Below are 25,983 nucleotides of genomic sequence, written 5' to 3'. Positions count from 1 at the left end.
CCCTCTTTGCCACAAATTTCCTTCAAGAGGGGTTGAACAAGGTTTTACAGTACAGGACACTCAAGGTTCATCTGTCAGCCTTAGCTGCTATGACAGGATTTAGCTGGCAGAAAATCACTAAATGGTGGCTCAAGGAAAAGGATGTAAAAGGGCAATATTTACTGATTTATATATTCCAGTTTGGCGAGATTCTTTAATAGGTCACTTAACATAATATAAACTATCTGTTGGTTAAGTATTCATTCTGGGGGTATAGTTTTCCTTTAAGTTGCAGGCGGATCGAGCTGGTGGGTAGCAGGGACACAAGTAAGGTGGGAACTGTATACGTTGGGCCTCTCTGCAGATTTCTTGGCAGGGGTCCCTAGCATGAGGTAGTTATGCCGCTGATGTCGGCCATCCTTGTAGTTACAACTTGCACATTAGTGTTCATTTATAAAAACTCTGGACAAAAGTTCAAAAGAACAATGAAACATTAAACTTTTTTAGAAAACAAAAGCAAAGTTTTACCTAAGGCTTTTAGACATCTCTGCTTTGCAGCATGAATACTTAGCATGCCATGTTGTTTCAGGTGATCTAATTGGCTAGCACTGACCCATGCCCATTATTCATGCTGTCTGTGGCACTGGACATTTTCTTTAATAGCTTCCTGCCAATAATTGTTTTCTTTATTTTCCAGAAATGAGGCTGCTATCTCTCCTATTTTGGTGTCCTTTGCTTCCTACAATAGAATAGCAGTAGTCATGCTATTCATTCCTCTCCTCACATACTGTATATTGTAACAAGAATCATTAATCTTCAATAATAAATGTAAAAAGTCTGCACACCTTAGCATTATTTTTATGGTGCTAACAAATGTCATGTGTCATTTTTCCTATAAAAACACAGTGTCTGAATATTTTCACATTTAACAGGTTCTGTAAGTCTCCCATAAAAACAAAATATATAATAAACTGAGCTTGTGTTACAAAGCTTTTTTATTTTAAGCAGAGCTGTAGATAAAGCATATTCACTTACTAACCCTACTTTAGCCTACTGGTAAATCTATTCCATTCTACTAATCTAAAGAAGCAGCCTCTGGTGCACTGATCGTTTTTATGGGACTGCACTCTCTCCAGCTCATTAATATCCTTCTTAAGGACTGGAGCCCAAAATTGCACTGCATACTCAAGGTGAGGCCTTACCAGGGACCTATAAAGAGGCACAATTATGTTTCCATCCCTTAAGTCAATGCCCTTTTTTTATACAAGACAGCACTTTATTTGCTTTAGTAGCCACAGAATGACACTGCCTGGAATTAGACAACTTCACAATTTCCCAATTTAGATGATGACATCAACTGCCATTCCAGTGTCAAGGTTCCTGCTCACCTCCTCATAAAAGGCAACTAAAATAGTCTGGCAAGATCTGTTACGTATAAAACCATGCTGGCACAAACTTATAGTATTGTGATTTGCAATGTATTCAAGTACCCTCTTCTTTATTACCCCTTCCACTACTTTCTTCCACTACTTTCCTACTACTGATGTCAGACTAACAGGCCTATAGTTTTCAGGCTGAGAACGGGATCCTTTTTTAAATAACGGCCAGTATCTCGGCACCATGCCAGACCTCAATGAATCCAGAAAAATTAAGTGAAGAGGTTTGGCAATCATAGCACTAAGCTCGCGTTTAGAAGCTTTGATTCAAGATTGGGACTTGAGTCTGATATTAACTTGAGTTGATGAATCCAAACAGCAGAATAGATTGTTGGGCCTTGGACCACAAGTTATTTGTGTTATTTTCAGTCCATTCCACACCCATACAAGGGCTCATCAATGCATAAATCATATAATGGACAAAACCCTGTAGTGCTTTTTAACCTGTTATACAACACAACATGGGTCGAGACTGGAAACATGTTGTGTAACTTTTGAATTGCAGTTTAAAAAGTAGGGTTTTATCCATTATTTGATTTATGCAATAAGATAATGAATGACCATATATTACACGCAGCCCTCAGCAGCTTATGCTTACATTCATGTATAATATTGTTTGTGATGTTTATTAGTAAATATGTTTATGGTTAAAGTTATTACTTTTTGGTAATAAATGAAGCTGGAGTATTAGTTATGTGTGTCGTGTCCTCATCTGCACAAAGCCGAGCTGTGTTTGTAGACAGGAAAAGCACAAGCTGTAGGTATTTTATCTCACATAAAGAAATACAGGCAGAGTGAAATCCACTCATCCACCTCATACCTGTCTAAATAAATAGCTTTTCACATCAAGCACTGGCACCTTCTAAATCAGGAATCAAAGCAACGTGTATTCCTCAGCACTGTCAGTAAGAAACCAACCACAAGCTATTTACACTTAGCCAGGCACACCCAGCAGCCACTTGCCAGCATATTGCAGAGCAGCTAAAGCCTTGCTACATAATAAAATGGATCTTACTGGGACAAGGAGCTTATCTTGAATTCAGTGCGGGGAAATTGATGCTAGAGATTAAAAGCTCTGTATTCATTAAAATTGTTTTTGCGTGCTTTGCTACTTTCCACCTAAAATATGTCTGTCATGCAGTTTTCTGTGCAAGGCCTTAAGCTTATTCTCATAGTTGCTTTATGTATAAGAAAATGCCTCATGGGGTTTATTTCACATCACCACAAGGGACAGCAGTAATAGGAAACACAGAACCGGCTGATTCATCAAAAGCATCTTTGGGAAATGCATTAACATTTCTGCACTGATGGGTTTCCTTTGATTCTATCCGGATGCTAAGATGACATTTAAGAGACCTAGAAAATGACTAAATGATAGCACGTACAATAGATGTGACAAAGAACATATACAAATATAAGATTCTTTTGTCACACAGAAAATACATTAACAACGGATAATGTGAAGACGGCGCTGTATATAAATTATGTCTATGAACATGGCACACAATGCAACGAGAGATTTGCATTTCCTTTCCCCTTTATTTTACACCTTCTATCCCCATCTCCTCAATAGCTTTGGTGGGAGAATGAAATCTGATTGGTTGCCAAATTAAAATGTAACTTTTAATATAAATCTTTAAAAATGTTACAATTCTCAAGTGTTTGATTAAAAAGTCTCTAAGGTTTTAATAAAATCTCAGATTGACATATTACAAAGTAGGGTCCCAGTCACTTTGGTTTAAAGGACAAGGCAAGCCTGATGATGAATTCTGGCCACAAGGGCACATAAAAAGTCAATAGGTTGTTACCAGGGGGCTGCATTATGTAGCTTTTTCTTTTTAGCTGTAAATCAAATAGGTTGCTTTCCGTGACTAAGAGGACACCTCATTCAGCTGTGTCTAGAACTCCTTAATGAAAACTAGTAGCCAATGATGACAATGGTAGATCCAGGATATTGGTAGTAATGTGCTATGTAGATTACAATAGCGGTTAGTATTTGTTAAATAGCAGTTAGCACGGGTGGACTAATGTTTGTTGAAGTAAGGGTCTGGGGATTTTCCTTGTGGTAACAGTAATTAATCACACCTTTTATCTCATAATGAAGGTTAAATGACTCCAGTTGTAATTAATTGTTGGTATGAATAATGAACGAATATCATATAAGTTGGAGAAGGAAATTAAATGAAATTATTGATTAAATCACATGCAGTTTTTGGAATTCCAAAAATCTATCAAAAATCTTCAGTATGTTTCCTTACTTAGCAAACTACTAAACTGTGATGCCATCAAATGTAATTCCTGATCTGAGGATTACAATACTGACTGGCCAGCACATTTTCTAGTCTCCACCAGCCACAATGTAAGATTTTGGACAAACGAGAATACCAACAATTGGCACTAGGATCTCAGACTCGATACCTCAGTCTTCTCCAAAGAGAATAATTGAAAATTATTATTTTTGATTTATTCCAACAAAGATGACTTTAATTTATATTTTTCTTTTCTGCAGATATAGATGATCACATTGCATTCAAATATCAATTCTAACTCAGGAAAGAATTGTATTGGAGTTGGCTGGCCCTTTCTCTAATATTTGCCATTCACAAGTCACTTTTATCCACAGGGGGGACACCTACAGATCACACTTAACAGTATAACTTGGGGTGTGTATTATAAGCTGTGCAAAAAGCACTAAATGGTTCCCTTATTATAGGGTAAATACACCATGACTATCAAATGGATCCGACATCAGGGCAAAAATTATATACTTTACCTTTACTTTAAATTGCCATCTAGGACTTTATGGTCTTAAACGAATACTGTCATTTTTCAAAACACATCAGTTAATAGAGCTTCTCCAGCAGAATCCTGCATTGAAATCTGTTTTTCAAAAAACACAGATTTTGTTATATTTAATTTGGAAATTTCACATGGGGCAAGCCATATGCTTCATTTCTCAGGGTGCCACAGTCATGTGACCTGTGCTCTGATTAACTTCAGTCACACTTTACTGCTGAGCTGCAAGTTGGAGTGATATCCCCCCCCTGCAGCCGATCAGCAGAGCAATGGGAAGGGAGCAAGATAGCAGCTCCCAGTAGGTATCAGAATAGCACTCAATAGTAAGAAATCCAAGTCCGGCTTGGGACTCCTCCAGTTACATGGGAGTAGGAGAAACAATAGGTTACCTGAAAGCAGTTCTAATGTGTAGCGCTGGCTCCTTCTGAAAGCTCAGACTCAGGCGCAATGCACTGAGATGGCGCCTACACACCAATATTACAGCTAAAAAAATACATTTGTTGGTTCAAGTGGTAGAGAATTATTTGCTATGTAAACAGTGCAATTTAGAAATAAAAAGTATACCATAAAAATGATGACAGTATCCTTTTAAAGGAGAATGAAAGTCATTTTGGCATTTTACTACCAATAGATTTCAACATTAGAGCCACCTAGAACACTATATTTATTCAGCAGAAAGCTTTACCATATCTGAGTAAACAACTCTAGAAGCTCCCTCTGTTTGTTTAAGATAGCAGCTGCTATTTTAGTTTAATCTTCCTAGCTTCCTGCTGCAGCTCTAGAGGCTGGTGGCTTAGATCAGGGAGGGAGAGTGAGTTCTTATGAATTCTTATGGGAGAAGGGAGAGAATCAAGCAGACTCATGCCCCAAACTGAAGTATTGGGTGGTGTTCTTTCTTTATCCTAAGATTTTGATAACTGCACTTGGGCAATTGAGCAGCTATGCCAGTAAATCAGTCTCCACAGAAAATACAAAATGTTTTATCTGTCTGTCTGTGACAGTGGTTATGACTGTCCCCTTTAATGTGGAGGACAATTGCTGTTCTACAGTACACAGTTCTGTTTATACACAGCATTGTGCTTCAGCTATGGACATTGCAAAATCAACTTACAAGCATTCTTCCAGGCTTAGAAAGGGCTGATATAATGGATCACTGTTTTTCTGTTTATTTTTAAATACAGATTCCATGTATGCAAGTGTAAAACATCAAGGACAATAATATCTTTAAATGCATAATGTTATTAAAACCTTGCAATACTTTGATACTTTCTAAATATAATGAGTTCAGTATGCATCTCTGCTATTACCGGGTTCCAGTAATGGAGGTGTTTACAGAACAGTTTTATATAAAGCTAATATTTTAACCACGACTGCTGTGTTTGTTCTGCATTAAAGGCTTTTTAGTACTGTAGGTGCTCAATGGCGCCTGTCCTTTTAGCCCATTATATACATTATTTTACCACCCTTACCCCGCCAGCGAAGTACAATAAAATGCTATTGTAATTACAGTTTTTTCATTATTACTGAAATGATAATGTGGGATTGTTCCATGGTCCTGAAGTCTGATTAACAAAAGGGGTTTTCCTCTATTATTTTAGAAAGAAATATTGGGTGGAGAGATACAGTAATAGCCTGAGTTTGTACAAATCAGAGTTGCATTGAATTTCAGGATTTTGGCTGAATCACATTGATTTCTGAGGGATTTGGCCAATCCTGAACCCTTAATATATTGGAATTTACAATATCCAGAATGCTCAGGACCTGGTGTTTTCATAATTAAAATCTTCATACCTTAAATCTACTAAAAAAAATCATTAAAACATTAAATGAACCCAAGAGGGTTGTGTTTGATTCATGCAGCTTAGGATCATGTAAAATGTACAAAGAAAAAAGAAAACATTTAAAAACAATTTGAATTATTTGATTAAAATTGAATCTATGGGAAATGACCCTTCTGTAGGGATGGCAGCATAATGCAAACACAGACACATTAGAAAGAAAATGGATGAAAAGTTGCCATATTTTTGCCATGTATTCACCTCACCTCACAGAAGGTTAATGATCAAATTAAGGAATATTGGCCTAGAACATAATATTTGTAATTGGATAGAGAACTGGCTGAAGGATAGATTACAAAGAGTGGTGGTAAATGGAACATTTTCTAATTGGACCAGTGTGGTTAGTGGAGTACCGCAGGGGTCAGTCCTTGGTCCTTTGCTTTTTAACTTGTTTATTAATGACCTGGAGGTGGGCATAGAGAGTACTGTTTCTATTTTCGCTGATGACACTAAATTGCAGGATGCAGGATGCTGCCGCTTTGCAGAGCGATTTGACAAAATTAGATAACTGGGCAGCAAACTGGAAAATGAGGTTCAATGTTGATAAGTGCAAAGTTATGCACTTTGGTAGAAATAATATAAACGCAAACTATCTACTGAATGGTAGTGTGTTGGGGGTTTCCTTAATGGAGAAGGATCTAGGGGTTTTTGTAGATAACAAGTTGTCTAATTCCAGGCAGTGTCATTCTGTGGCTACTAAAGCAAGTAAAGTGCTGTCTTGTATAAAAAAGAGCATTGACTCAAGGGATGAGAACATAATTTTGCCCCTTTATAGGCCCCTGGTAAGGCCTCACCTTGAGTATGCAGTGCAGTTTTGGGCTCCAGTCCTTAAGAAGGATATTAATGAGCTGGAGAAAGTGCAGAGACGTGCAACTAAACTGGTTAAGGGGATGGAAGATTTAAACTATGAGGTGAGACTGTCAAGGTTGGGGTTGTTTTCTCTGGAAAAGAGGCGCTTGCGAGGGGACATGATTACTCTGTACAAGTACATTAGAGGGGATTATAGGCAGTTGGGGGATGTTCTTTTTTCCCATAAAAACAATCAGCGCACCAGAGGTCACCCCTTTAGATTAGAGGAAAGGAGCTTCCATTTGAAGCAGCGTAGGTGGTTTTTCACGGTGAGGGCAGTGAGGTTGTGGAATGCCCTTCCTAGAGATGTGGTAATGGCAGATTCTGTTAATGCCTTTAAGAGGGGCCTGGATGAGTTCTTGATCAATCAGAATATCCAAGGCTATTGTGATACTAATATCTACAGTTAGTACTAGTGGTTGTATATATAGTGTATGTATGTGAGTGTATAGATTGGTAGGTGTGGGTTAAGTGTGCTGGGTTTACTTGGATGGGTTGAACTTGATGGACACTGGTCTTTTTTCAACCCTATGTAACTATGTAACTATGTAACTATTACATGTTGTATTTAAAACTCCTAAACATGTTTCCTGTCCTTCAACAGGGTAGATGTGGATCCAGATCAAGATTTAAAAGAAAATGCAGCAAATCAGGTATGTCTGGATACAAAATAACATAATGTTGAGGAAAGTATCAATAGGATTTATCATTTCATGATTACAAAATGTTGAATGTTTTTTACAAGTTAGCAGCTAAATCTGAATATTAAAATGTCACATGGTGTTAAATTATTGTAAAGAAGAGTGCTTATATTAGCAAATATGGTCCATCACGCTAACAGTGGCAAAGTAAAGACTGAAATTGCAGTTTCAATTTAGAAATGTGTCAGGCCTGAGTTTTTTTCTCATTAATTGCTGAAGATGAGTGAGCAGCAGTGTGCTGAAAAGCTAATTACATGGAGACCCATTTCCTCTTGTGACCCCCACGGCCCAGCTTCCTATTGTTGTAGATATATTAAATATACATTCATATCAGCAGAACCTTTTCAGCATTGTTTTTAAACACTGGCTGATATGTCAAAGTTTCCTTTAATGAATTCAGTAAGTGCATTGATGTTTTCAAGCTGTTTTTCACAACATTATCCATTGTAGCCTGCACAGTATATAGTACTTAGCATTTTCTTAATATACACAACACTTTGATGTAGTATCTGAAGGCCTCATCTGCATTAGTTATTTAACCATCACTGGTCTGCCTTTAGGCCTCAACTTCTTAGGTTGTCTGAGCTCATTATTTCTTCAGTGCTCAAGAATCATAATGGTTAATTGGTCTGATATTTCTTCTACCCTGAGCTGTTCTGGGTTTTTACTGGGTCTTACCAGTCCTAATCCTGAAATGTGTTTGATGCAAGGTAGATATGGAGGTGTTTTTTATTTGCATTGAGTTTTTGCTCAGGCAGCCCAGTCCTCCTCCTAAAAAAGTGTTGCAGTTGTGCAGAGGAGGTTTACACTGATGACCAACTTACAGGCTACCTTTCCCCCATAATGGATGGGCAGTACACCATCTGTGTGGATAGCCTGGGAAGGTGAACCTCTATTCCCTTGTATTGTGGATAGGTCTTCTCTTGTCATTGTCCTGTAATTTTTCCATACCAGGTCACTTTATGTGGGGTAAAGCCATGAAAAAATGTTTCCCCCTAAACCATACATTTTTGAAAAGTACACATTTGGGCAAATCCAAAATGGGTAACCATGTCTTTCTACTACTGATGCCTATTGTGCATAGAATTACCAAAGTATCTGGAACATGAGGCCAAAATGTACCTGGTGCACAAATATTGCATGGCATATATACTATTAAAAATACACTGCCTGATTTATGTGTGGTAAAAGTGCCAAATAAGTAAGCAGACCCTAGAAAACCTCATACTTTTGGAAAATACACATTCTGTCAAATCCAAAATGGGTAAATATGTCTTTCTACTCCAAACTACAAATCTATGCTAAACATAGCAGTTTTTATAAAATTTCTAAAAATCATCTCAAAACTTATATTTTACCCCATTATATGCCCCACATTTTGTAATGTTGCAGAATAAAACACCAGGGGTCCACTGAACAGTTTGATGCCCAATATGCAGAGTTTTACCAAATTATGTGGCGTATATGTCTTTCTACCGTAAACTTATCAAATTGCAAATCTATGCTAAACGTAGAAGATTTATGAAATTTCTAAAAATCATCTCAAAACGTATATTTTACCCCATTATATGGCTCATATTTCATAATGTACCAGCATAAAACATCCTAAATAACAGTTGCCCAATGATGCCCAATATTCATAGATTTACCAAACTATGTGGCTTGCAGAGGCATGCAAATAACAATATAGCAAAATACCAAATAACAAAATTTTCACGGGGCAAAAACAAGTAAAGAACAATGCAACGCGCAATAAAATCACTAAATTACAATAAAACCAGATCAATGCATTTTTTGTGCCTAGTGTAATCTGCAGTCAGCATTGCAGTTTGAATAGTTTTGCTTGCCAAATAAATCAATCAAGCCTATGCAGAAGTAAAAATGCAATAAAATGCAACAAAAATGTAATCATCAAAATAAGATACAAAAGATATTGCTTAGGGCGGTTAGAGTATATACTACTCGCAATGGCAATAAACCATTTTTTAGGCACTCATGCTGCATTAAAAAAAAATGTGCACTTGGCCAAAATGCATGATGTGTGCTAGTGTGCAAGTGTGTGAGTGCTGTGAAACCCCCGATACACCAAAAATGTGTGTGTGTGTGTGTGCACGTCTAAATGTAAGAGTGAGTTAGTGAGTGTGTAGTGTCATTTACTTGTGCAAACAGGCAGACAGGCTGGAGACACAGGGGACCTCTGCAGTGGGAAGAAGTGCACTATCATGCAAGGGATCCAGTGGGGGCGGTCCTAGGGGTCAGGAAGTACAGACAGCAGCATACTAGTAGTTTACATGTGTCTGCTGCTGCATTTGGACCCTTGGGCGACCCAGAGGTCACTTATTCCCCACTCTGCTCATTACCTATGGGCTGGGGAACAAGCAGGAAATGAAAGAGTGGCTCTAAAAGCTGTTTCTCTGCTCCCCTGGATTTGCCCCAGAACATAGAATCTACATTCTGTGGCACTTAAAGGGTTAATTTGGGCACTGACCTACCAACCAGAAAGCATTTTTAATTTCAGACTGTAAAAAGACAGTATTAAAGGGCAAATATAACCTAAGTTAAGAAAATTAGACAATTGACAACTGCAGATTCAGTCTCAGAATATCAGTTTGTACATCATCATTTTTAAGTAAACATCCTTTAATACACTAGCACTAATCTAAAAAATACATACTTTTACATTTTGCTTGGGGGGCCATTCTTACAAAATATTACTGAATAGGACTGGACAGATATTAAAAAGGCTGGCACAAAGCCTCAACCTTTTTAAAATCTGTCCATTCCTATTCAGTAATACTTTGCGGGAATGGCTCCCCAAGTACAATTAAAGGTGGGTAGTTTTTTCTTTCTTTATTTTTTTAATTCTTACATTGCAGTTACCAATATATTTTAGGATTTTTCTTTCAAATATAAGGAGGTTTTTAATTGGTCTACTGAGTGTCCCCAGGTTACCGAGAATTACATGAGAACTGGTAAAATCCTTTGTTCCCCAATGCCAATGGTTTGTTAGAGAAATGAATCTAAATAGTAAAAAGCACACTATGTTTTTAAGAGTGGTATCCACTGGCACAAAATAAGATACCGAATGATGGGACTAAAGGACTTACAAAACTAGTGCAAAGTTATATAAAAGGGCCTATCTCTGCCATGTGTTACCTGAAATGAAACATTTTCCCCAGAATTCCCAAGTATCTGAGTTCTCTGAACTTGGACCCCATAACAATAAGTCCCAGTAACCTCCCGACATTATTTATTCTCTTGGTAAGTTTTTGTCTTTTCTTATACATGCCAGAGATTTGTAAGGCTCAGCTGAGCAAGATTCTGATGCAGGGCCGCCGCTCCCTATAAGCAGAGTACTCAGTCTGCATAGGGCACCAACTCCCAGGGGGGCACCATCCCAGCTGGTCCAAAAAAAAAAAACTTTTATATATTATAACATACCCCCCAACACTGTCAGCGCATCCCGCTGTCCCGGATAGTTCAATCAATCTATGGGGGCTATTGGGGGCACTTACTATGGGGGCATTGTCTATGGTGGCAATTGGGGGCACTGTGTGTGGGGCCCCTATAGTAGGTGTTTTTTTTTTATTATTTTATTTTTACTTCCGTAATATTTGGGGGAGGGGGCACAAAAGTAAATTTCTGCTTAGGGAACCCATTTGGCCAGCAGCGGCCCTGTCCTGATGGCAGGAAAGAGAAAACACTAGAAATCTTAAAACATTGCAGATAATTTAATTTTCTATTAAATGTATTTTTTCTTTTGCCTATATAGTGTTTTATTAATTAGAAAAAATACTGTTTTTGACTTTGTAAATCATTACCCGTAGCAAAGTGCAGTCAACAACAATTAGTTGCAATAAAAAAAAAAAAGATGAAATATATTAAAGGCTGGATTGTTGCGGTTGTTGAGTGATGCAATCGGTGCATACCCCTACCAATGGCTATCAATTTAAACATTAAGCATTTTATCTTCTAGCAGGGAGAATGAGCAGATAACTAATGAGATGTGAAAAAAACAACATGATTTTAATGCTCTCCCTTTTGTGCAATTCTTTATTTTCCATACACTTTTTCTAGGAAAAAATACGGTCATAATGCCTTCAAATTCAAAATGTGATATACAGGCACTGCTCTTACCTACTATTATTCTTATCTGCCAGTGTTCACTGTAGGTGCCCTCCTGCTGTCAGATGGGTAAATAGACATTTCCTTTCCTTCTTTCTCTGCTTTCCATTTGAATTTAAATTGTAGACCATACAGTTCCCTGAATTCCATTTAGTTGTATGGCTATATTGTGGCAATTACAGGTATGGAATTTATTTTCTGGAAACCTGTTATTTAGAATTTAGTATTAGTTTTACAATCTAAGGCATTCTATTTAAACAAACAATTCTCTTTCTTGACCAATTAACTTCTTTTGTGTTATGATGTCAGTACTAACCCAGGTTTCAGGCATTCACAATAATAGATCCCAAAAGAAATAAAATGATTATTTTTGCATTTTTCACCATTTGAGCAGGTGACTTCCCACCACCACTACATGTGCATCTGCCACCATATTTTATATATATATATATATATATATATATATATAACTACACTCACCAAAAGGATTATTAGGAACACCTGTTCAATTTCTCATTAATGCAATTATCTAATCAACCAATCACATGGCAGTTGCTTCAATGCATTTAGGGGTGTGGTCCTGGTCAAGACAATCTCCTGAACTCCAAACTGAATGACAGAATGAGAAAGAAAGGTGATTTAAGCAATTTTGAGAGTGGCGTGGTTGTTGGTGCCAGACGGGCCGGTCTGAGTATTTCACAATCTGCTAAGTTACTGGGATTTTCACGCACAACCATTTCTAGGGTTTACAAAGAATGGTATGAAAAGGGAAAAACATCCAGTATGCGGCAGTCCTGTGTTGGCGAAAATGCCTTGTTGATGCTAGCGGTCAGAGTAGAATGGGCCGACTGATTCAAGCTGATAGAAGAGCAACTTTGACTGAAATAACCACTCGTTACAACCGAGGTAGCAGCAAAGCATTTGTGAAACCACAACACGCACAGCCTTGAGGCGGATGGGCTACAACAACAGAAGACCCCACCGGGTACCACTCATCTCCACTACAAATAGGAAAAAGAGGCTACAATTTGCATGAGCTCACCAAAATTGGACAGTTTAAGACTGGAAAAATGTTGCCTGGTCTGATGAGTCTCGATTTCTGTTGAGACATTCAAATGGTTGGCGTAAACAGAATGAGAACATGGATCCATCATGCCTTGTTACCACTGTGCAGGCTGGTGGTGGTGGTGTAATGATGTGAGGGATGTTTTCTTGGCACACTTTAGGCCCCTTAGTGCCAATTGGGCATCGTTTAAATGCCACGGCGTACCTGAGCATTGTTTCTGACCATGTCCATCCCTTTATGACCACCATGTACCCATCCTCTGATGGCTACTTCCAGCAGGATAATGCACCATGTCACAAAGCTCGAATCATTTCAAATTGGTTTCTTGAACATAACAATGAGTTCACTGTACTAAAATGGCCCCGACCAGATCACCAGATCTCATCTTTGGGATGTGGTGGAACAGGACCTTGGTGCCCTGGATGTGCATCCCACAAATCTCCATCAACTGCAAGATGCTATCCTATCAATATGGGCCAACATTTCTAAAGAATGCTTTCAGCACCTTGATGGATCAATGCCACGTAGAATTAAGGCAGTTCTGAAGGCGAAAGGGGGTCAAACACCGTATTAGTATGGTGTTCCTAATAATCCTTTTGGTGTGTGTGTATATATATATATATATATATATATATATATAGGGACCCATAGGGTTAAGCTCCCTATGGTGTTATCCCCTATCTTTTCCTTATCTGTGCTGTAATAGGGCAGAGCCCTCTACACTCAGATTTCAGTTATTAGGCTACCCCCTATAGGTTTAGCCCAGGTTGACCACTCCCCTTGTGCAGACTATATAGTGTCTTGCACAAGGAAGTGTCTTCCTCTCTGGCTGCTGTTGTCTCAGGCTTCACGTCATTGAGCCTGGAGGCATAAAGCCCCAGTAAAGAGTAACACCTAATCCTTAAGTCGGGGACAGGGCCCCGTGAATGAGGTAAAGCCAGCACAGTTAGTCTGTTTAATAGCACCCTCTAGGAGTGGTGAGGACAGTCAGATTATCTAGCAAGGGCAGTCAATAGCCCCAACCAGGAGTTGTAAAAAGGGTTTAGTCCACCCCGGCTCTGTAGTCGTTCTTTAGGGACCGGTTTTATTAGACGCCAGGTACCAGTATTAGGAGCTCTCCCCTGGACCACAGTTGGCTGGAACACTCCCTTCTGAAAGGTCTATATCTCAGGTGTCAACTAATCCTCTGTGCATCCTCCAAGTGGGTTATTCTGTGCCTCAGTGTCACCTTTGTATCTTCCACGGTGATCACATGTTCTATACTGCTGTGTCTGTGAGTATAACCCTGCTGCACTATTAAGCTGTGCCTTTGTCCAATAAATTGTACTATAGTTCATGAGCAAGAACCTTTCTGGCGTCCATTATTCTATCTGCACCACACAAGCTCTATATAGTTGTAGTTCAACTACACCCTCAGCTCCATTAATACCTCCCATATAGCGGAGGCCCACTCCTGTGTATTAAGGTCGCATGTAACACATGCTCTAATACCAATCCCTAGCCTGGGTTTTGCCATATCATAGCCAAACAAGTGTTGCATATATATTGTGGGGTTTAGCTGGTAGCGGATGGAAATCTGGGCTTCACAGATGAGACAGGCAACTCTGGTTTGCAACCAAAATGATCAGGCTCCTGCCTGTGCTTTATTTCCCACAGCAAACAATATACCACCATATGGCATTTGGAAGTAAACAGTTCAACAATCCAAGTCTCACCAGAGTGTAGTTTCCACAAAGGGTATAACCAAATTCTCACTGCCAATGCCGGCAGTCCTTTTCTGGAGTCCCAGAATCAGGGGAGCTTGTAGTCAGTCCAGCCTGCCCCTCACATTCTCTCTAAGAAACTCTCCCTGCTGCACCCCCAGGCTCACCTTAAATGCTTCAGGTGTTGCCTAATTGGCTCCAGCATTCTCTGACTTCAGGGCCCTAACCTCTCCTGCCCTAGAGATTTAAAGGAGCCAGTACCTCAGACTGGGTACTATATATCTGCCATCCAACAGACCATTCTCACAGAGACAAACCTTTTTGTCACAATATATATATTGTATATATATATATATATATATACAAGGAAGAGTGGAGCACACCCTATAAAAGTTCAAATGCCCTGGGTGCTGGCTAAAATGAAGCAATATATGAACAGAGAGCCGCACACACAAGGACTTAACGATAAAGTGAAAACATTTTATTCAAAAAAATCCAACGTTTCGAGTACTAACTGTACTCTTCCTCAAATATTATATATATATATAAAGAAACAAAGGACTCAGCACTCACAGGACTTGCAGAGAAAATAAAAAAAAATCTTTAATGTGCAATGTCAATGCACTGGTCACATCTTGGGACCTTTTTCAAGATGCCTCATACATTATATATATATATATAATCACTGAGAAAACAGTGAAGGGTGGAGAGGTACAGGCATGTTGAATGCTGCTGTTTTCCATGCTCCACATGAAATTAGCGTAAATGTTTTCTAGATAGATAGAGCAATGTCAGATGAACACAGTGAGACTGAACAGCAGCTCCTTGGCTTCTTGTGTACTTAGCACAGTAATAGGGATTCTTTGCCAGCTTTGTAATCATAGCCTTGCTACCTTAATTTCCAGTGTTTCAGCACACAAAGGCACAGGGCATTAATAACTCTACTAGCATGTGATTCACTTGACACAAGGCTGTTGCAGTTATTGTGGAAAGCCTGAAATGACCCCCATGATATTGGTAGTTCCAGAGTTTCCTTACACCCCATGCATGCTTGTGACCTATTCATCAGAGGAGACTGGCTGGGTACATGCATTGGTGCTCAGAGCATCAACAAGGATGTGCTAAAAGCGTTTTGGTGCAAGTACTTTCAGTAGAGAAGGTTAATAAAACAAGGCTTTAAAGCTAACCTTTACTGGGTCTTGTAATGAACTTACCATTTAGTAGCATCAGTATCTACAGTATGTATGCATATTATTTATGTGCTCAGGCTGTGCCAAATGTTATTGATGAAGTTCTGTCACTACTGTGCTCACATAGGTTTAAAGTGGACCTGTCACCCAGGCATAAAAAGACGTATAATAAAAGCCCTTTTCAAAATATACATGGAACCCAAACTCAATTTTTAATTAACACATCAGTACCCATTATATAAGCATTTAAAATTCCCAGCTGTCAATCATATATTGCCTGACCCGCCTCTACGCCTTAGGCCTAGGGGTGGGGCAGACAGTTACTTTCGCTTTCAATTCAGAACTTCTTAGATGTTGCTGCTCTCCTCACATACCCCCTCCCTCCTAACCATCTAATTGTGTAACCAGTGCATGGATATGGGCATCAGGTCCCCCCATACTGGCACAGAAACGAGATTTTGGCAGGGTGCAAAGCGTTCCTTAATAACAGTGTCCGCAAAATGGCGCCTGCCGGCTTGCTGCAATTGTGAATTCCAAGGCTGAAGAAAATAAGATTCAAATCATTTCTGTAGTGTAAGTGAAGTTTATTTCACTTGACTAACACAATAGAAAACAATTTGAAATTATTTCTTAGGGTGACAGGTCCCCTTTAATGAATTTTATATCCAGAGGTCAGTGAAGAGATGAAGTTTTCTTTTAAAGATTAGAATGTAATTGACAAATTAACCTAGTTTTTATTTTCATAGAGACAATCTAATTAGGCCAGTGTTACCCTAAAAAACTGACTTGTTAATTGCTCATCAAATTAACAACTGCCTGAGCACATTTGCCCTATATATATATATATATATATGTGTGTGTGTGTGTGTGTGAAGTGAGTTTTTCTTGTAGTTGTGAAGTGAAATGCATTTCATCACAGTAGAATAATAGCAGGACATTTCTACATGTGGAGTTTGGAGTGTGTAGGGGAAGAAAAGAAGGGGAAGAAAAAAAACAGTCAAAGGTTAATTGCAATTTTAGCAAAAATAAAATGCCTGTGAACAAACCTTCACCATACTCCAAAAAGCATTTTATTTCTTTTCAGTTCTCTCTGTTACATCAGTACCCATAGCAACATACTCTTTTTAGAACACCGATGAATAGCTTTTCCTAGAGGGGAGCCCTGACAGTGCCAAGTCTTTGAGACAGTAATGCCAGTTTCCTTGACTTTTTCTTCTCATTCCTTATTTTATCTCTACACAAGCACTCTGAATGGAAGCAACCTGAAGTAGAAAACAATAAGGCATCCCTATATAACTCATTTCAATTGCAAATCATTTTATATTTATCCACTGGAAGCATTCAGCCATCCTTCCCAGAGGTTTAATGCTGAAAACTAATTAGTAACACAAGGAGATAACATTTACCTTTCAATAACCAGACCCAGCTATTAAGCAGTGTAACACCAAGCAATTAGACTTTGTCATTTATTATATGACTGGTGCTCTTGCCGATGCTTCTCCTGTAAATTATATCATATGACTTTGTATTGAAACTTTGTTACCTAAATAAATGTGTTATTTTTATTACAATAAATAACTTTTATGAAGTGTGCCAAAACCAATTTAAAGAAGTCAGTTTGTCAGTAATCTTCTTTTAAGGACAAATCACAATTGGTTTAGTTTATCCTTAAATGTTAAAAAAGGTTCTCATAGTCATTAATATGCAACACAATGTTACCACACACTTCCCACATTGATTGCTGTATCTACAAGTGTTTATAGAACCAGTGAATCAGTCTATATTCCTCCACCCCCGTGCCATTTTAGCCAAATGTTTTTGGGTTATGTGCTGAGAGTAATTCATTTCTCTATGGGAAATTGGCCCAATCCAGTTAGGTTTATAATATTTGGGGAAAGGATTCACAAATAGCAGCTGTTGTGTATTTGACTAACCTTAAAAAGAATGTAGGTGTTGTATACTTCACATTAAACCAAAACTTTCATTCTAACTAAAAGAATATCTAAAATCAAAATGCAAAAATACATTGGACAGCACACACATAATGCTGGCTTCAACAGAAAATTCTACTTTATTAAAGTGTTTTGAGCCACAAGTACAAATTAGTTGCAAAAAGAACAAACATTTTTATTACAAAACTAGATTAAGGCTCCAAGATTCTCCCATGCCCTTAGAGACATGCAATACAGTTTCTTATGTGATAACAATCTGATGACTTATTTGTCCAGCTGTAGCCAAAAGCATCAGCCACAATTTTGTACCAATTATCATCTAATGACCTTAAGGGCCATGGCCCACAGGGAGATTAGTCACCTGCGGTTACATTTCAGCTACCACGGGCAACTAATTTCCCCAATGCCTTCCTACCAACAATACAGTAAATCGGCTGTGGGAAGGCATACACTGCACTTCTTTTTCCCAAAGTCTCCCAAAGTTTCCTTCTGCTGGAGATATAACTGTAATCTCCCCGTGGGCCATGGTCCTGTGGAATGCCTTTTACCATCTTCGGGTTATGATAGCTGTTGGCGTGCAGCTCTAACTGTAACAGGAAATAGTAAAAGACAGAACTTTGTCCATTAATTGGCTGATGTGACCTAACATGTATGTGTGCCCATAGTGTGTTTGTGTGCACTGTGCATTGTATGATCCCAGGGGAGGCCCTTACTACTTAAAAAAGGCAATTTTCTATTTAGAATAACCCAGTGGCACATACTAATAAAAAAGTGTATTTTTATGAAAATGGTTTGTTTGATTAAGTAGGGTTTTACATAATATTTATTTTAATAATAATAATTTAATATATTTTTATAGAGACCCACATTGTGCAGGGGCATAGTTTTGTTTTTTTTTATTTTTATTTTTTAAACATGAGACACATGAATTCTCCTGACATCGTCAAGCAAGTAGGCTGAACTTCCTGAAGAACTCCCCAACTACTTTTTCAAACCCTCCCAGAAATAATAAAGACAACCAGGTTGGGATAAAACAGGCCACAGCTTTATTAACAAATTGCTGTTAAACATTTTACAATCCCACCACCCCTGACAAGCATTCCTCTGCAGCTGACAATTAAGGCTCCCATAGCAAATTCTTTTTTTTTTTATAAAGTGTATTTTTATTAGTTTTCACATTTAAAACATAGGTGCATTGTCTTCAGAAAAAGGAAGCATACAAATACATGTTTTGCAAAATACAGAGTTATGCTTTCTTAAGAAAATATAAACCAGCAATTATCATGTTCTTTTTTGTAAAAAACAGTAACAACAATATGTGGTACAGGATTAAAGATACATTTATTTAAGGTGTCTCATGATATTTCTTTTTTGTTATGATGTAATATATGTTTAGTTCCCCTATTTTATGCTTATTTGAATTAGATTTTAGCTGCAATCATTCCTTTGCTCCGGGCCCCGTGACCCTTTCTTAGATATGACCATGTCCATTTTTACCTTATTATTTCTATCAGTTTTGGCCCTGTATTTCCGCATAGTAAGCCCTCCACATATACCAGTCTTCCTCTATTATCAAAGATCTGCCATGGGATAAGGCTGTTAAGTATTCCATCCTCCTTACCTGTTCAATTTTATTAGCTAGGTCTTGGAGGGAGGGGGGTGAGGAACTTTTCCAGTGGGCAGCTATTAAACATTTAGTGGCTGTGAAAATACAATTTAGTGTTTTCTGTGTTCTTTTTCCTACTCCTTGGACTGGGCAGCCCAACAGGTGGGTCAAGGGGTCATTTGGCAGATCTAGGCATAGTGTTCTTACAATTACTTGGCTTACTGTGGCCCATAGTGGGGCTATTTTTGGGCACGTCCAAAAGATGTGATAAAGCGTTGCAGGTACCGCATCACATCTCCAACAGTTGGGTGTGACATCTGGGAACAGTTTGTGTAGTAAAGCAGGTGTGTGGTACCACCCGAGCAAAATTTTATAAATATTTTCTTTGATGGTGGTACATATGGAGGACTTTGCCGCGTTAGACCAGATACGGTCCCATTGTTCCATAGTAATAGGGGTAGACAGGGCTTTTTCCCATTGCTGCATATATGGGTGAGGTTTTTCCTCTACTGGGTATGAATTAAGTATATTGTATATTTGGGATATATGTCCCTTCCTTTCTCCGACCTTAATACACAATTTTTCCAATATAGTGAGTTCTGGAGCTTTCATTGTAGCACAAAGAGATTTTGTATAATGTCTCAGCTGAAAATACATATACTCTCGAAAGCCTACTAATCCATATTTCTCTTCTAGAACCTGTTTCTCTAGAAACTTCTTTGTCATTGGGTCAAATAGGTGAATAAGTTGGAATGCTATTGTATGTTTCCAAAGCTGGACAAAATGCGTATCTAGGCCCAATGGGAACATCTCATTGTATAAAAATGGGATAAGTGGAGGTGTTCTATTAAAAGAGGTCAGTTTGCTTTTACATTTAGACCATACCTTTACAGTGAATGAAATTGTACGAGGTGCAATTTTGTCCAGTGGTATGGTTTTCTGCGCCCATATCAGTGAGCTTGGGTGTATTGGTGCTAGAGCTAGTTTTTCTATTTCCATCCATTTAGTGTATGCAAATTTTGAGGACCATTGAATTACCTGTCTACTCTGCGTTGCTAAATAATAGTTATAAAAATCCGGTACACCCAATCCTCCTTGTGAGCGTTGTCTTTGTAATACCTGTCTGCGTATCCTTTGCCTCTTTCCTCCCCATATATACCTGTAACATAAATTTTGAAAGCTTTGAAGGGCTGGTCGGGGTATCGCTACTGGCAGAGTTTCAAAATAGTATAATAACCGTGGCAAGATCGTCATTTTAAGTGTGGCCATCTTGCCGAACCATGAAAGATTCATTTTCCCCCATTTATTTATGTCTGTTGTCAGGGATTTCCATAATGGTACATAGTTTATTTTATACAAAATATCATACCTCTGAGTTATATAAACGCCCAGATATTTAAGACAATCTGTTTGCCACCTGTAATTATAATTCAGTTTAAGTAGTTTTAGGGCAGTGGGGGGTAAATTTAGAGGAAGTACTTCAGTCTTATCACTATTGATTTTATAACCTGAGTATAGTCCATACAAGTTCAATTCCTGGTGTAGATTTGGAAGGGATGTGAGAGGGTGTGTCAGTGTAAACAGAACGTCATCTGCGTAAAGGCATATTTTAAAATTTTTATCTCTTAGCTGTACTCCGCGTATGTCAGGGTTATTTCTTATTCTGGCTGCTAGGGGCTCAATGCTCAGCACAAACAATAGGGGCGACAGGGGACAACCCTGCCTTGTACCGTTATTAATAGCAAATTGGCCTGAAGTTAATCCCATGGACTTCACTAGAGCAGTTGGTTGTGCATATAAACCTTGAATGGCTTGAACAATTGGTCCAGTGAAGCCCATTGCCTCTAGGGTAGAGAACATAAAGGTCCAGTTTAGACGATCAAACGCCTTTTCTGCGTCTACGCTTAATATCAGGGCACTTGTAGATTCTTTGTTTATTATATCTATTAAGTCAATGGCCCTTCGGGTATTGTCTCCTGCTTGCCTATATTTCACAAACCCTACCTGATCTTTGTGGATCAGTCTTGGCAGTATATTGTTCAATCTGTTCGCTAGGATTTTAGTAAAAATCTTCAGATCCGAATTTAGCAAGGAGATCGGCCTATAGTTAGCACATTTTGTATGATCTCGTCCCTCTTTTGGTATTACTGTAATATATGATTTTAACGTTTCTCTATGAATTGGGTTGCCTTGTAAATAGCTATTATATAGTTTACACATTCTCGGGGATAGTTGTTTAAAGAAGCTCTTATAATATTTATATGTTAGGCCATCTGGCCCTGGTGCCTTTTTTGGGGGAAGCTCTTTCATAACTTCGCTAAGTTCCTCCTCTGTTATAACTATGTTCAATGAATCTAGTTCTTCTTTTGTAAGGGTGGGGAGGCCACATTGTGTTAGGAAATCTTTGATTGCCTGTTGATGTTTTTCTGGGTTGTTCTTTCTATGCCCCGGTAAGTTATATAAGTTCTCGTAGTAGGTTCTAAAGCATTCTAATATGTTTTCTGGGTTAGCTTCTATTTTATCTTTGTTTTGGATCATTATTGGATTGTTCAGTATTTTGCGTTCCCTAATTTTATTAGCTAACATAGTATGGGCCTTATTTCCAAATTCATAGTACCTCTGTTTGGTCCATTGAATAGATTTCTCTACTTCTTGAATCTGAATATCCTTGATACTATTTCTCAGCTGAGTGATTCTGGCCAATTTCTGAACAGTTGGCTGAGCTGCAAATTGTTGTTCTGATAAAAGTAGAGAGGCTTTAAGAGTTCTTAGTTTGGCCATTCTATTACGTTTTAATCTGCTTGCAAGTGATATTAACTCACCCCTGATAAAGGCTTTATGAGTTTCCCATACTATAGCAAAGTCTTGTACAGATTCTGTGTTTAGTTGGAAGAATTCTTCTAGTTTGTTTACTAATAGTTCCATGTGTTCAGGAACCGATAGTAAGCTCTCATTTAATCTCCACTGACATGTTTTTTTCCTTACCAGGCCTTTTAAAGGAATTTTAACTGTAACAGGAGCATGATCAGACCAAGTTATCTGTTCTATGTTAGCTCTAATGTTAGGGTGACATAATTGGGGGGAAATAAAAATGTAATCTATTCTGCTATGGGTTTTATGGGGGTGGGAGTAAAAAGTGTATTGTTTTTGTGTTGGGTGTTTTATTCTCCAGATATCAAGAAGCGGGATCTTTCGTATGACCTGCCTAAATTTTCTTGAAGACATCTCTGCATCTTTTGGTGGTGGGGTCTCTCTTGTTCTTAAAACATCTCTTAACTGGGAAACAGCTAAATTAAAATCTCCACCTAAAATAATAGGGTTATCTCGGTATTTCTGGAGCTTAGAACTGATTCTGTTTAGAAACTGAGTCTGACCTTGATTAGGGGCATAAACATTTAGTATTGTTATTGGTACACCTTCTAAGACTCCATTCAGTAAAATGTAATGACCATCTCTATCCACTTCTTTATGTTTAAGAGAGAAGTTAGTAGTGTTGCGTATTAAAATTGCAACTCCTGCTTTTTTGCGAGAATTGGAAGAAAAATAGTGTTTTGAATAGGCGTTATGTGTTAGTCTCCAAATTTTGCTTTTTTTATGATGTGTCTCCTGTAGGAGCGCTACATCTGCATTTAATTGTTTTAATTCCTTAAAAACTAACCTTCTTTTCAAAGGGGAGTTTGTCCCCTTAACATTCAGGGTAATAACATTAATCATTAGTCCTGTTATTAATAACTCTCTTAGTGTGTATAAGAAGTGGATAGAGGTTTCCTTTAAGAAGGGGGTTTTGCATCTCAATTACCAAATTTAAGTTTACACTGCGATAATACCACATAATACATGAGGGGTTTATGTTTGACAATACTACCAAAATAATAAAATTAACATATGAAAATATAACATATAAAACCAGAAAAATTAACCATAATATGAAGGAAGCGTGGAAGCATATTATACTCATCTGCCCTTGTATTAGAGTTCTTTTCCAGCTTTTGCCCATAAAGAGGGCTGGAGGCAGGTAAATGCCTATTTGTATCTGTTTCCACTTAGATATTATCCTTCTGAACTTTTAGGAGTAACTCCTGTAGGTCAAAGTCTGACTGAGGAAGTTGTTGTGTTATCCCCAGGTTTAGTTTCGGGGTTTAATTCGGGTTTGGTTGTCATATATGGACAGTTCTGTGTCCTAAAACGTGAAATATTCCTTTCTGAGTCGGTCTTGGCCTAGGGTGGGTAGTTGCTGCGCCCGGTGGCGTCCTGATGTCTTCGAGGATCTCTCTTAGCGGCCGTTGTTGCATCCTTTACTCTGGGTGGACGAGGGTGTTCTATTTCCTCGTTGTCGGGTCTTTTCTTGTGAGTCACTGGAACTTTGTCCCATGTCGGTTGCATTCTAGTAGACCGTATTCGTCCTAGTAGTTGGGATGTATGATCTTTTGAAGGTAGATCCAGTGTTGCTAGGAACTGCTTGGTTTGCGCTGGGTCCTGTAGTATGTACTGTCTGTTGTTCTTAATTACAATTAGTTTAAAGGGGTATCCCCATCTGTAGGGGATGCCATTATCCCGCAGCTGTTGTGTAAGTGGTTTTAAGGCTCTCCGTTTTGCCAGAGTGATAGCTGATATATCATTAAATATTTGGAGTGTGGCTCCTTGGTGCTCGATGGATTGACAGTTCCTGGTTGCTTCTATAATTTTTTCTTTGCTTTCATAGTAATGTAGGCAGGTAATAACATCCTTTGGTAGTTTAGCATCTGGTGGCCTCGCTCCTAGGGCTCTATGAGCTCTGTCCATACGCCATACTTCTGGGGGTTGATCTGGAACCAGCATGGTGAAAAGGTTTAGTAGGTGGTTTTTGAGTTCAGTTTGCTTAATACCTTCAGGTATTCCTCTGATACGCAGATTGCATCTACGGTTTCTGTTTTCCAAGTCCTCGCATAGCAACTTAAGCTGGCCGTGTTCTGACTGTAATGTATTATGTTCATCTACCAAAGTATTATAGTTGGCAATCAGGTCGTCTAGGGTATTTTCCACTTTGTCCGTTCTCTCTCCCAGTTCTGTAATATCGGTTCTTATTGCGGAGAGTACTTGGGCCACCGTGGCCGTTATAGTAGCAGTGAGAGAGTCCTTTAAGGTAGCTAGGTGCTGTAGTAAAATTTCCTCCGTTACTGGAGTCGCTTCAGCTGACGATTGAAATGTCGCTTGCGTTATTAGGGGCTGAGGGCTTGGGCTACGCGAGCCTGACATTGCCGATGCCACGGGGGATGAAGGTGCGGACAAGCGCGTACCTCTTTCTTCCCGATCGCCGCCATCTTGGGCTGCTTGCGTCGAGGTCGGTCCGGGATATTTGCTGAGGTATGGGGACATCGTACCCGTGGTGTCTTTAAGTTTTTTTTCCCCCATTATGTTCCACCACCGTTATCTATTTGTCCGGTGCTGTTAGATAGTGCTAGGAAGCTCAGATACCGGCTTTTACCCAGGCCGTGAGACGGAGCTCAGTTAGGTTGCGTCTAGCTCATTCCAGACCGCGCATGCGCCCCCCCCCATAGCAAATTCTAATGCCCCTCACCTGTAAACTTACCACAAAACGAGGGCAGGAGGGTGGGATGTTGCTTATCCTCTGCTCCACCGGAAAAGGTAGAAACTTCCTCTCCTGCATTGCCTATACCTCATTGTCCCCTCCTTCTGCCTCTTAACCTCCTATTCCTGCTGCCTTACTATTAACCATTTGCTGCCCCTTTTCTATCTCCTACACTTGCCGATTCTTCTTTACAGTATCAAGGCCCTTCCTTTTTAGTAAGTCTGAGCCCCGATCCACTGCCATGCTCCATTGCTATAGGCTACCGATACACACTCAACAATAGGTTTTCTTATCCAAATCTACAGAAAGAGAAGTTTATTTTTTCTGATAATGCATGTGCTTTATAAACAAAGAACATGGGAGATAATGTATTTAGTTGCTTTGTTATATATTTTCAGAGCTCTTTTAACTCAGCCTATAGAAAACTGCCAAGACTCTTTCGTTTGTTAAAATCTCTAACAGAGGTAATTGTAAGCCACTGACAGAATACAGGAATTCAATAGTCAGTTTGGTTACACTATTTAGATAAAGTCATACAAAAGGAGCTATGATAATTGTAGGCTTGAGATTTCAGACCTGCCGTTTTATGGTATTTTATAAAGAAATTGTTATTTCTAGTGTATTTGCAATTGGCCTTAACTAAATGGGAAGTAATTACCATACTCGTATGGCACACTTTCTGTGGTGAATAATCATGCCAGAAGAGTCATTTTATTGTTTTAATGTACCCATGTACCAGTTGCTTGATACTTACAAAAACATTTCTCCGATGTTAACTCAAAGGAAGGAAAATAACATCATAATCTGAAACTGTACTGTGAAACTTATTTCCAGAAAGCAGGGACCAATTTATTAAGTATCATTTAAGCATTTAGTTCATCATTGTTAATGCACTGGAATGGTCCAAATCATTTTCACACGCCATTAGCATCAGGGTGTAAAGGTGGCCATACATGTGAAGATCTACTCATTTGCAATTCACTCACCAGGAGCTTTTATTGGTCCTTTTATGGCCACCTTAAAAATGTGATTGGGTGATAGTGCTCAGTGCTGTTAAGCATTCAGGGCAAGGTGATAACTTTAGCTCCAGTGGCAGTGCACTGCATGTAACCAGGGTCATCAAAGAGCCACCCCTAATAGCTTTAAGTGTCCAAATTCTGGAAATTCTTACAG

At 38.7% G+C, this 25,983-nt stretch overlaps 1 protein-coding gene across 3 annotated transcripts in view; it reads left to right on the top strand.

The window, feature by feature from the left end:
- slc9a9 (solute carrier family 9, subfamily A (NHE9, cation proton antiporter 9), member 9) overlaps positions 1-25,983 on the top strand; it is a 290,228-nt gene that overhangs the window by 207,770 nt on the left and 56,475 nt on the right. For all 3 annotated transcript variants that reach the window (XM_031902407.1, XM_031902409.1, XM_031902410.1), the window contains exon 13: positions 7,503-7,551. In XM_031902407.1, the coding sequence (XP_031758267.1) occupies positions 7,503-7,551 (49 nt within the window). The remainder of the gene's footprint in view (positions 1-7,502; positions 7,552-25,983) is intronic.

This window comes from Xenopus tropicalis, chromosome 5 (assembly GCF_000004195.4).
Source record: "Xenopus tropicalis strain Nigerian chromosome 5, UCB_Xtro_10.0, whole genome shotgun sequence".
Taxonomy (NCBI): Eukaryota; Metazoa; Chordata; class Amphibia; order Anura; family Pipidae; genus Xenopus; species Xenopus tropicalis.
The sequence above is the reverse complement of the archived record's forward strand: the minus strand, read 5'-3'. Positions and strand labels throughout refer to the sequence as shown.